This window comes from Pocillopora verrucosa, chromosome 3 (genome assembly GCF_036669915.1).
Source record: "Pocillopora verrucosa isolate sample1 chromosome 3, ASM3666991v2, whole genome shotgun sequence".
Classification (NCBI taxonomy): Eukaryota; Metazoa; Cnidaria; class Anthozoa; order Scleractinia; family Pocilloporidae; genus Pocillopora; species Pocillopora verrucosa.
In genome coordinates, this window is record NC_089314.1 from 25,745,940 (window position 1) to 25,757,719 (window position 11,780).

At 39.6% G+C, this 11,780-nt stretch overlaps 2 protein-coding genes across 4 annotated transcripts; both read right to left on the reverse strand.

The window, feature by feature from the left end:
• Nucleotides 1-138: 138 nt before the first annotated feature.
• Nucleotides 139-5,214, reverse strand: LOC131770621 (E3 ubiquitin-protein ligase TRIM45-like). Of its 2 annotated transcripts, XM_066164073.1 has the most exons (4): nt 5,138-5,213; nt 4,659-4,764; nt 3,564-3,756; nt 139-2,426 (listed from the first exon to the last, which is right to left on the reverse strand). In XM_066164073.1, exons 3-4 carry the CDS (start codon nt 3,747-3,749, stop codon nt 1,146-1,148), a joined length of 1,467 nt encoding a protein of 488 aa, XP_066020170.1. In that variant the 5' UTR covers nt 3,750-3,756; nt 4,659-4,764; nt 5,138-5,213; the 3' UTR covers nt 139-1,145. The 2 variants fall into 2 exon arrangements, with proteins under 2 accessions (XP_066020170.1, XP_066020169.1); XM_066164072.1 differs by lacking the exon at nt 4,659-4,764 and having other exon boundaries at nt 5,138-5,214.
• A 1,531-nt stretch (nt 5,215-6,745) lies between these two features.
• LOC131777842 (E3 ubiquitin-protein ligase TRIM45-like) lies at nt 6,746-11,053 on the reverse strand. 2 transcript variants are annotated; one of them, XM_059094197.2, is made up of 3 exons: nt 10,983-11,053; nt 9,792-9,984; nt 6,746-9,092 (listed from the first exon to the last, which is right to left on the reverse strand). In XM_059094197.2, exons 2-3 carry the CDS (start codon nt 9,975-9,977, stop codon nt 7,758-7,760), a joined length of 1,521 nt encoding a protein of 506 aa, XP_058950180.2. In that variant the 5' UTR covers nt 9,978-9,984; nt 10,983-11,053; the 3' UTR covers nt 6,746-7,757. The 2 variants fall into 2 exon arrangements, with proteins under 2 accessions (XP_058950180.2, XP_066020203.1); XM_066164106.1 differs by lacking the exon at nt 9,792-9,984 and adding an exon at nt 9,581-9,696 and having other exon boundaries at nt 10,983-11,018.
• Nucleotides 11,054-11,780: the final 727 nt, after the last annotated feature.

Consider the following 11,780-nt stretch of genomic DNA (forward strand, 5'->3'; position numbering starts at 1 on the left):
AGGCTATCTTAAGTTAAAAGCATGTCGAAATAACTCCACGTGACAAGTGCAACCATCAGAAATTAAACCTTATCATCGTTTTCCAATACACGGAGATTCAAATAACCTCATACGCTTGTATAATACAGGTACTGATCAGCGATCTCATCAATTTCGCACTAATGTTAAACATGATAAATTTAAGTTCGCAAGGCAACCAGGAGGACAATCAGACATGGTTTGATGCCACTCTGGTTTAAAGGTTTAACGAATGTAACCAAGAAGATAGAGACTTGCCCTTTCTTGATTTAAATGTGTGCAGGGGAATTTAGAGACAAGTGTTTATCGTTAACCTACCCACACCGACAAATACCTCGCTTTCGACTCTCACCACCCTATTTGCCATAAAAAGTCTATGGCTAAAACTTTACTCAGGAGGGCAGACTGTCTACCATCTTCACTTGATTCGAAGGCTGATGAGAGAAAATATGTTGCGGACGTCCTAAAGGTAAATGGCTAAACCAAAGCATTTATCCGTAGCTGCCAGAAACCAGTAACAACTAGTAACACTCCTGATAAGAAAGAACCAGCGACTGGTTTTGCTCTTATTCCTTACATTCGGGGTGTTACGGAACCCATCAAGAGAAGTTAAGTAGCCACAACATTAACGTTTCTCAAAAACCTTTTCAGACTTTAGGGCATACTTTTGCCCAACCTAAGGATCCTGTTACAAAAGAACAACGAACTGAAGCTATTTATTCTATTCCGTAAAATGATTATGATCACGAGCATATCGGACAGACCAAACGTCAGTTTGGTACACGCTTGAAAGAACATCAAAAAGCAGTCTTCTCTTGCGCAAAAGAAAATTCAGCTTTATCGGAGCACTCATGTCTAACGAACCATGTAAACTGTCAACCATGTCTCGTATTGTCCTTCAACCACTACCAATGTTTCTATGTACTAAGTGACGGATATTTGACTCTCGATCAAAAAAAAATAAAGCAAGCTGTTTTCCAGCTGATGACACAGGGTGGTAATATATCTCTTAAACAGAGTTTTTGTGACCCAAAAAACAATGAGGAAGCGTGGGTCTCAGATTGTTTCAAATGAACCTGTGTGAGTAATCATGATCACTTAGCTCGATTCCTATTCGCCCTATTTTTTTAATAAGTCACACCACGTCTACCGAGTCTTCGGTCACGTTCCTGGTCGACCTGCCACTGAAATGGACTTCCATAGATGGGTTGACCCTCAACGATCACTGACAAACTGCAAAGTCCAGGTTGCACTGGACAATAATTGAAAGTATATAACCCATCACCATTATCTCGCACTGCAAGTGCTTCCCCTTGCAAATAACCAGTGAATGCAGGATAAATTTCCGGAAATTGAACTTGAATGCTGACTTTGTATCCACCTTCTGTAACTCTATCACCGCTTTCATCCTTGACGATAACTATGAAATGCACGTCTTCATTGATGCTGGTCGAATATATATATCCTTCTTCTCTCCCTCCCATACTAATGGTGCACCTTTGGGGGTCACACTGTTTGTACATCACTTGCGCCAATTCCCCCTCATCCTTAATCGATCTTTTCACTTGAAGCTTCATATAATCATTCTGACAGGGTTTCAACTGGTCTTGTGAAGAATTGAGCTGAGAAAGTCGCTTGATAAGTTGTGTCTTCATGGACAAGAGCTTTACGTCATCTCCATCTGCTATGGCCTGACCGGTGAAATCAATGCCACTTCTCAACTGGGCCAAAAGGGAGGAAAGATCGTCTGCCTGACTGTCGAGCTGCTTTACTTTAACTTGGCCTTGTGTTGTAGCTTTATGCTTCAGGTGTGCACGGTGTTCTTCTAGTACCTTTACTTGCTCATCAATGAAAGAGTCCACCTGTTTGTTGACCTCTGAGACTTTAGTTAAGACACGGCTTTTCATGTTTTGTACTGCTTTCAGACCCTCCCCGACTGCCTTTTCTTTAGTTGTACATTTCTCAAGAATAGCGCGCACAGAACGTCTTTCCTTTTCAGCAATATCAGCCACAAAGTCATACTTGTGCTCTCGGTGATCAACAATGGTGCAGTCTCGGCAGATTGTTTTCTGGCACGTTTGGCAAAAGAGCTTGACTAACTCCCCACCATGCTTTTCGCAGAATGCTGGCTTGACAAGAGCCTTTGAGCCAACTCTTTTGACTTCCTCCAGGGATAAGATCTTGTGACCCTTGAATGCATTGATCCTTTTATGTGCAGTGACACAAAACTCGCACATGAAAACACAGCAGTTGGTACATCGGGACACAGCTGGATCCCCACTGTCGCAATGCTCACACACCAGTGGCTTTTTGGATGAAGACATGTTGCTGTCCTGCATGCTTAGCAAGGTCATAAAATTATTCACCCAGAAATTTGACTGCAGCTTGCCAACATCTCCATTAGTTATCTATTTGAGAGTAAGTGCAAACTTTAAGATATTTTATAGATAAACTCGCTGATATGCACAGATCAAATCGTGCGTTAGTTCATTTCTTATACATATTTTAAAAGTTTGACTGATTTCTTCGGTGAAACTGCACCCTGATTCAAGTCAGTGTACGAAACGGCCTTAAAGATGTGAAATGTACATTGACCAACAGAACATTCTAGAAATCACAGTGTCCTGAATAGTTCGATATCGTGCATGTCTTTCAGTATTCGCGATTTTTGAGAGCATGTAATCTGCAATGTAGATTGTCCCGATGAATTATTGAGATAACACCATTGCTTTTTATCTGCTTATTACCCTCAATTTTTTTTTTTTTTGCAAAATAAGACCAAATAATGTTAACTGTAGAAATAGACTAAAAACACTTCAACTACGGAACTTATTTGTTCAAGTGCCTCATTTTGGTGCTCAGAACAAGCTTAGAGCATTGACACCTAAACAAAACTATTTTTCTTCCTATTCTTCTACTTCTTACTTTTCAGTTAAAACATATGAATATTCTCTTAACATGATTTCCTCATAATATTTTGAGTTGGTACCAATTTCAGAATAAACCAGAAAATGAATGTTCTATTTTTTTTAAGTCCACTCACACTTCCCCTCTCAATCTAACCTTCAGTAAGCATTCCGAGTGAGACATGAACTGAGTGGTAAAAGTAGGGGGTACTTAGTCCAGGACCTCGAGGTGGAATTCAAGTGCTGGACAAAAGGAAATCACCATTCTTTTCAAATGCAGCTTGCACAAGGAGCAGTTCCTTAGCAGTTTTCACGAGCGTGTGTTTATAAAAATCTTCCTCGTGGGGGAGGGGGAGGGAGGGACCTAGATGTTTTTCTACGTCCTACGCTCACAGAAAAACGTATGAGATCTTTCTGTATTCCGCAAAGCCCTCAACATTGCTGATCTAAGCATTATGCAGAACTCTTGTCGCATATGGACCTAATAATGGTCTTATTCATCAAAGGGTTCTCTGTGGATCAGTGGTCGAGCATAATAGCGCGCAATCCAAATGTCCGAGGTTCGATTTCTCGAGAAAAATTATATTGGCTTACGTTTGTGACTACACAAGTAACATCTTTCATTATTATTGAACTTACTTTAACTTCCTGTCGGCACTCTGGGCAGGTTATGATATGATTACGTCCCTTTTTTTTCACTAGTTTCACAAGGCACCCTTTACAGTAGGTGTGCAAGCATGGCAGAACTTTCGGTTCCTTGAATTGTTCAAAACAGACGGCACAGCACAGCTGCTTATTAATTTCCTCAGGCTGAGCACAGGCCATGTCGAGTCTGAAAAATTCAATTCAAACTGAATACCTCATCTATTTTCAAGCTGACTGAACATATACAACAAAAACATATTTGAAGGAATTATCTCTGACGTCTGATTAATACTGATAAGTATCGTAAAGTCCTCCCCCAACCTAACCTCCCCCCCCCCCTCAAAAATACAATTAGATACTAGTCTATTTTGTAAAGTATTCGCCTTCATTTTCATTTGTTCTTCGTCATTTAAAATACTTACTAATACGCTGAATTATAAACAACATTCATAACACTTTAAGACACAGGCTATGAAGTAGCAAGCAACACTGTTTTACAGCGTATTTCGATGAATATAAACATCCTGTTGAACACCTGTTTGAATTTTTAAAAATTCTGTTATACCGCGAAAAGACTTGTTTGTTGTTTTGATTTCTTGTTCAGTGGACCCTACTTAATCGGTAATCCGTGTCATCCTTCTCTGAACTAAATTTAGCTTATGCTACTGACAAAACTTCATTAGTGCGCAAGAGAGGATTTGCAAAGAGAGGTTACTAACTTCATAGTGAAGACTTGAAACTATAACATATTGAAAACGAATAAACATACGATGAGCAAGTGAAGGCACATTAGAACTGGAGGATTAGCGGTAAATCAACCTTATTCACAATACATGCAAGAATGTCATGTGTCTTTGTGAGTTGTTCAGTTATGTGTGTAAATCATGCACAGTGCTGGTGTTTCATCAACTTTTCAATGCGTTGTTTTTTCATATATTTTCGTGCTGTTCTGGTGCACGTGGCTCCCTCATATCCCCCAAAATTTTGGAATACATCACTTCTGTATAGTCGAGTTATCTACAACTGATGCATGGTTAGTTACAGTTGGCTGAGTTCTGAATTTATACTTCAACATTTCGACGAATTTACCTTGAATTAAACGTTCTCCATTCTTCTCAATAGTCAAAGTGAAACACTCGCTTGCGTGATGTGATTCCCCTTGCACTTATATCGTAGTCTGGCTAACATCTGATTGCTTTAGAACGTAAACGAGCATAGTGGAGGTTACTTTACTTGTTTATGTACTGCTTGCTTTTACGTTTGGCCTCCGTCTTAGGCTAGATTCGTTCACGCAGGAGAGTAGCAAATGAAACGCCCAGTTTATAGATTTACATCACCTTTCTCGGTTCGAAACGCACTGAATAAACTAAACTTTAGGGATTAAGAAGGAAAAGTTGGAGAAGAAGAGTATCTGTAAGCTTACTTGAAACGATATGGAACACAACAGTGTAGTTTGTTCTCATAGATACTCTAGGACATTTTCTACCGCTGAGAAAGAGTGCTACACTCCTAAGCTAACGGATAATTAGCATACTAAAATGTAGTCGCACCAAATAAAAGGAACTTACCTCTGTAATTAGAAAGTTCAAAGGCTCGACCAACACCGTTAGTGTGCTTCACTGATTTCAACGCATTACGACTGCTGATCATCGCTACACACTATTGACCGACAGAGCCGAATAACATCTCCGCATGCGCAAGACTTTGGAGTGAAACGAATTTTGAGTCGTTTGCATGTTTTATTTGCCATTGTGTTTTTTCGAGGTGTTGTTTCCCTTGCCGTTTTTCTTTTACAGAACAACCCTCTAAAACTTTGTATACTCCCTTGACATTTTCAAAAGTTAATTTTCTCTTTAAAATCACTGGAAATAGGAAAATGCCTTCAACAAGACTAGAATGACTCGGTTTAAATGCTAGCCCCTTTTTTTCCGCAAATTTCGCTGAATCTGAAACCTCGTGCACTTGAGCCTGCGTTATTGACCGCATAGCTCTGACGTAGCATTCGTTGTTCAACTCTGTCCTATGGGCCATTTTTCAAATGATAATTCATTTGAAGGGAATTTTCGCATTGGGCGATTTTGCCACGGAGATGAAAGGTGTTATTTACATCTAGTGGAAGTTTTGATATTTGTCATCCAACCATGCATCACTTATTCGCGCGAGCGCGAAAAGCTCATTTTTGCTGTTGTCTCATAAAAGTCGTTGTCCTTTCCTTTCAATTAAAACTTCATCATTTGATTTTGCGGCTTGCCAATGGTCACTGGTGGAGCTCTTCAGCGATTTTGAAGCAGCCTTTTTAATTGAAATAAAATTTGTCTTTTCCAAAAGCAACCTCGATTCTAAAGAAAGACTTTAGCGGTCTTGTCACGAGCATGAGACAAAGAAAAAAATAGGTTCCCGTGTTCTACAAAGAACTCTAATACAGTCAAACCTGTATCAAATGGTCACCCGCCCGAGAATGGCTGGGTGACCGCTAAATACAGGTTCCATAGAATAGGGATGTTCTTGAAAACAATTTAAACAAATGCAATTTTAACCATAATTGATTACTCAATGTACAAAAACTCGCACAAAAATACTTTTAACATTGATTTCGGGAGATAAACATGAATTTAATTTTAATTGATAGACCATTCTTAGTTTAAGTTTTTGATCTCACTTGAGGTGAAGTAAAGGAGGAAGACAATACAAACGGGCCGTTGGGACTCAGTGAAAGGTAGGTGTCAATATTTAGGACCAGATCCCTTGCAATCCTCTCGGTTTGACTCAAAACTTTAATTAAACTTATCCTGGGCGAAGAAACACTCGTGCTGATTAGCTAATAATGAGGACCTTCTCATAGTCAGCTACCTCCTCAGCCAAACCCGTACAAACCTGCCATAAATGGCAAATTTTAGATGTTTGCTCTTCGAATGCCGCCGATTTCTTGATTCTTGAGGACGCCAAAAGAAAGACTTAGACTTCCTTTCCCGTCTTAAAACAAATCATCCAGAAAAGCAGTCCAAATAGTTTTGACTGTACCCTTCTTAGTGAAATTGTTCCAACTGAAAAACTTGTTTAACTTCCACTGAATTCCTTTCATCTTGGTTATGGAAAAAATTCAAAGGCAGGATGTATTTATGAGTTCGATTTAATATCAACAATTAAGTTCTTCCAGAGAGGGTTGTTACCTTTAGTCGAGGGGAAAATTCTGATTGACGGTACATTTTATTACGCGATTTTTGAATAAACTCTTCGGTCGATATGCTACTTCACCTTTAAATTTAATCTTTCATAAAATGAATTCTTTTTTCCTTCAAGGTACAATCTAGGGTGCTTTAACATCGTTTGTAAACTTCACCTTAAAAAGTTAGGATGTTACTGAAGGACGGTGAGAGAATGATTGATAAGGCTATCTTAAGTTAAAAGCATGTCTCAGTAACTCTCCATGACAAGTGCAACCATCAGAAATTAAGCCTTCTCATCGTTTTCCAATACCCGAAGATTCAAATAACCCCATGTACTCGAATAATACCAGAAGAGGTATTGATTAGCGATCTCATCAATTTCCAACTGATGTTAAATATTTTGTCTGTATTTTTCAAGAACCAATGATATAAGGCATTCTGAAACTTTTGCTTCTTTTAAATGACGTCTTCGAAGATTTTTACTCAATTGATAGATGTAATGATTATTAAGATTGGTGGTTTGGTGAAAGAAATGTTCCCAACGAACGCGTATCGCTTACATAGACATGTTTTTTTTCTTCTTTTTTCTAAGGAGGCCTCCCTCGTGTAACCCCATGATATCTGGAGGCTCCCCCAGCCATCTATTGAAATATTGTTTTTAACATGTATTGTAAACTTAAACTTACTCATTTAATGATTTAAACCACCTTTCTCTTTAAGAATAGCTCATAAAATTTCTGTTATATAGTAATTGCTCTTGCAAAAATTGTCAACTATATCTCGTATTGCCCTTCTGCCACTAGTTGCCTCTACCAATGTTTCTATGTAGGAAGTGACGGATACTCCACCCTCGATTTAAAAAAAAAAAACAAGCCGTCTTCCCAGATGATGACACAGGGTGGCAATAGAACTCTAAACAGAGCTTTTGTAACCCACCAAGCAATTAGAAAACGTGGGTTTCTGATTGTTTCAAATAATCATTTAGCTTGATTCCTATTTGCCCCAATGTTTTGTATAAATCCTACATTTCTTGAACGTGTCTCCGGCAATACGCCTGGGCCTGGTTGACTTGCCACTTAAATGGACTTCTATTTATGTGTTTACCCTCAACCTTCACTGACAAACTACAAAATCCGGGTTGCATTGGGCAATAGGAGAAAGTATATGACCCATCACCATTATCTTGCACTGCAAGTGCTACCCAAGTGTTTGCCAACCGATTGCCAAGTTGCCGATTGCCGATTGCTCTTTTTCCCCAATTGCGTTCGTCTAGGTCGACTCGTCGTAAATTGTTCCTTAATTGAACCTCAATGCTCACTTTGTGCCCACCTTCTGTAACTCTACAACCGCTTTCATCCTTGATGATAACTGTGAAATACACGTTTTCATTCATTGCGGTCGGATACATCACTCCTTCTTGTCTCCCTCCCATGTTAATGGTGCAGCTCTGGGGGTCACACTGTTTGTAAATCATTTGTGCTAATTCACTCTCATCCCTAATCGATCTTTTCACTTGAAGCTTCATATAATCATTCTGACAGGGTTTCAACTGGTCTTGTGACGAAATAAGCCGAGAAAGTCGCTGGACAAGTAGTGTCTTCAGGGATAAGAGCTTTACGTCATCTCCATCCACTATTGCCTGACCGGTGAAATCAATGCCACTTCTCAACTGGGCCAAAAGGGAGGAAAGATCGTCTGCCTGACTGTCGAGCTGCTTTACTTTAACTTGGCCTTGTGTTAAAGCTTCATGCTTCAGGTGTGCACGTTGTTCTTCCAATACCCTCACTTGCTCATCAATAAAATAGTCCACCTGTTTGTTGACCTCTGAGACTTTAGTTAAGACACAGCTTTTCATGTTCTGTACCGCTTTCAGACCCTCAGCAACCGCTCTTTCTTTAGTTGTACATTTCTCAAGAATAGCGCGCACAGAACGTCTTTCCTTTTCAGCAATATCAGCCACAAAGTCGTACTTATGTTCTCGGTGATCAACAATAGTGCAGTCTCGGCAGATTGTTTCTTGACACGTTTGACAAAAGAGCTTGACTAACTCCCCACCATGCTTTTCACAGAATGCTGGCTTGACAAGGGCCTTTGAGCCAACTCTTTTGACTTCCTCCAGGGATAAGATCTTGTGACCCTTGAATGCATTGATCCTTTTATGAGCAGTGACACAAAACTCGCACATGAAAACACAGCAGTTGGTACAGCGGGACACAGCTGGGTCCTCAGTGTCGCAATGCTCACACACCTGCGGCTTTTTGGACGAAGACATGTTGCTGTCCTGCATGCTTAGCAAGGTCATGAAATTGTTCATCCAAAAATTTGGCTGCAGCTTGCCAACATCTCCGTCAGTAATCTATTTGAGAATATAAGAAGCTTTTCAATAAGAATGATGATAATAATTATATCAGTAATTATTATTTTCATTATTGTCATGAAGGGCTTTGCTAAGATGAGCTAACAATCTGACAACAAATTCCAGTTAACCGTGGGGTACAAAAACGTGCCCTCGCCAACCCTTGACTTTAGACACAGCTGTTTGCTACCCACCCTCGAATGGGCCAGTGCCAGGTGGGCTGCGTAATAGTGCTAGCTGACGTTAAGCTTCCTGCGTTTAAAGCGCCCGAAAACCTAGGGAGATAATGCTTGCAATGTCAAATAGAGCCCCTTCCCAAACCTGACACTTTGACACTAAACCACCCTCCTGCTGTTCTGTGGTGTAACAGGGCATAAACTTGCCTAACAGTCAGGCAAAACGCAATGGCACCATTTGGGGCTAAGAAAACCCCCTAGACAATATCAATAGTTATAAGCTGACCAGCCCGAAACATACCCTCCCCGCACCTGAGCTTTGGACACACAGCTGTTAGCGTTCCACCCTCTGATTGGCCGATCCCTGAGTTGTGTCACCGAAAATGGTTTATCCTGACAAGATCGATTTGATTTTCAAATTCCCAGATCTAAAATCAGTAGAAACGTATAGCAAATAGTGTGAAGAATCGATATCCATAAAGGTTAAAAGCGTTTTGTTGTAATAATAAAATCCTTAACTCACTATTACATCGTGGCGGCACTCTGGGCAGGTTATGATATGATCAGGCCCCTTCCTCTTCACTAGTTTCACAAGGCACTCTTTACAGTAAGTGTGCAGGCATGGTAACACTTTTGGTTCTTTAAATTGTTCTAAACAGATAGCGCAACTCAGCTCAAACATAACTGCTTTAGGCTGCGCACAGGCCATTTCCTGTCTGGAAAAAGGTAGTTTGAGACTGCATGTGGCTACTGATATAACACATGTTTATAGCATGAAACGGAAATAGAGGCTAGAAAAATACAGTAGGCAAAACATTCTCTCTTGCTTCTCCGCTAATATGACAAACTTCGATGATATTAATTTGCAATAAATTAAGTTTATTGCAAATTGTAGAGAAAACGGAATTTTCCCCTAGGGTTCATTATTCGAGATAAGCATTTTTGAGTCCTACTTGAAAGCTGTTGTTTATTTATATGAAAACAAAAGGTGGAAATGCAGGTGGTACATAGTCTGTGTGGTAATTCAAAGGCACCCTTATGTTAATTTCAAGCTGAAACTTTTAGAGATTTCATTCAAAATTTGAATCAGATGAAACAGCTTTAAATAGGGGAAATGAACCATAAAGATCCCTCGCAATGTCATTTCAGACAAATCACATGCACATATCACGTAAAAACTTTACAAAACTGCGCTGCTTAGTCAGCTGTCTCTTTTAGGGGATGCAACAATATGAACTGCAAATTAATAGATAACAACTGGGAAAGTAAGAACCTGTTTTAAACCCTTTATAACCTGATTTCCTAAAAAGAATCGGTTATACAAGAACTCCTCTGGGCTTATTTAAAAAAAAGCAGATTCTTATCAGCGGGTTTGTGCATTATTTCAATGTACTCTATATTATGTACCCGTTCGGCCTCATTGTCTAGCCAAATTAGATTAACCGGGAAGTTACCAAATGAAAGCCTAGTCTAAGATTTACATAACTCTACTCCGTTTAGGGAGTAGAGTTATGAGGAAGCTGTCGGGAAAGAATCATATATGTAACTTTGAGCTTACGCAAACACACACGAAGTAGAGAGTGTCCTTCGAGATCGTCTGGAGAGAAACTTAATTATTTTTTTTGTGCTGAAGTATCACCGCACCTTCTACAAATTAAAACAGAGTTAACAAAAATTAATGAATTATTTCGTGACAAGAGTATAAGGAGCTTACCGATGAGAACAGAAAGCTTAAACGTCCGGCTTCAACACTTCGGTTTTCAGAAAGGCTTTTACTGATTCATTACATTCTGATTATGGCGTGATATGACTCTCGCTACGAATTATGGGCCTTTTTAGAGAATCATTGCAGGGGGAGGGGTAGTCTTGAACCCCGACCCCTTTCACAATTCAATTACGGTAGGATCTGGGTACGAGATTAGGGCAGGGGGTTCGACGGCAGAAACGTATATAGGCATATGAGAGAGCACGTTCTACTGGAATATTTTGGTTTTAATCTTTCTTGCATAACAGGACGTGTATCTGGAAATAACAAACGAAATAATTCGGTTGACTTCATACATCGTGTGTTGATAAGCTGATAGATAGTTGAAGGAGAACTTGTACCGTTGACAAGTGTTGTCAGGTCCTAAAAATAACTATTTCTACAATGAAATATACTAGGAAAATGACTAGTTTTCTTCGCTGCTTAACCATGTTACCGTGTGTCTGTTCAGTAATCAATGACAGATGACGTCGAAATGTGGTTCTTACTGTAGAAAATCTCTTTCGCTTTAAAATTTCAAATTACTATTTTTTTCTTCCTCCACGCTTTGCATTCTTTATGTGTTCATGCATGGTGAGCCCGTTTTCACAAACTGGCCAATCACGTTAAAGTTCTCTAACCTTGATATTGGAAAACTGACGTGGGCATTTTTCGCGTACTTTTGTTTGTCGTTTTTCACAGAGTTTAGTTAGTTGTTTTTTATCTTTCGTTCGCACGGATTTGTCAACCATTTGTTTACAATTTTAA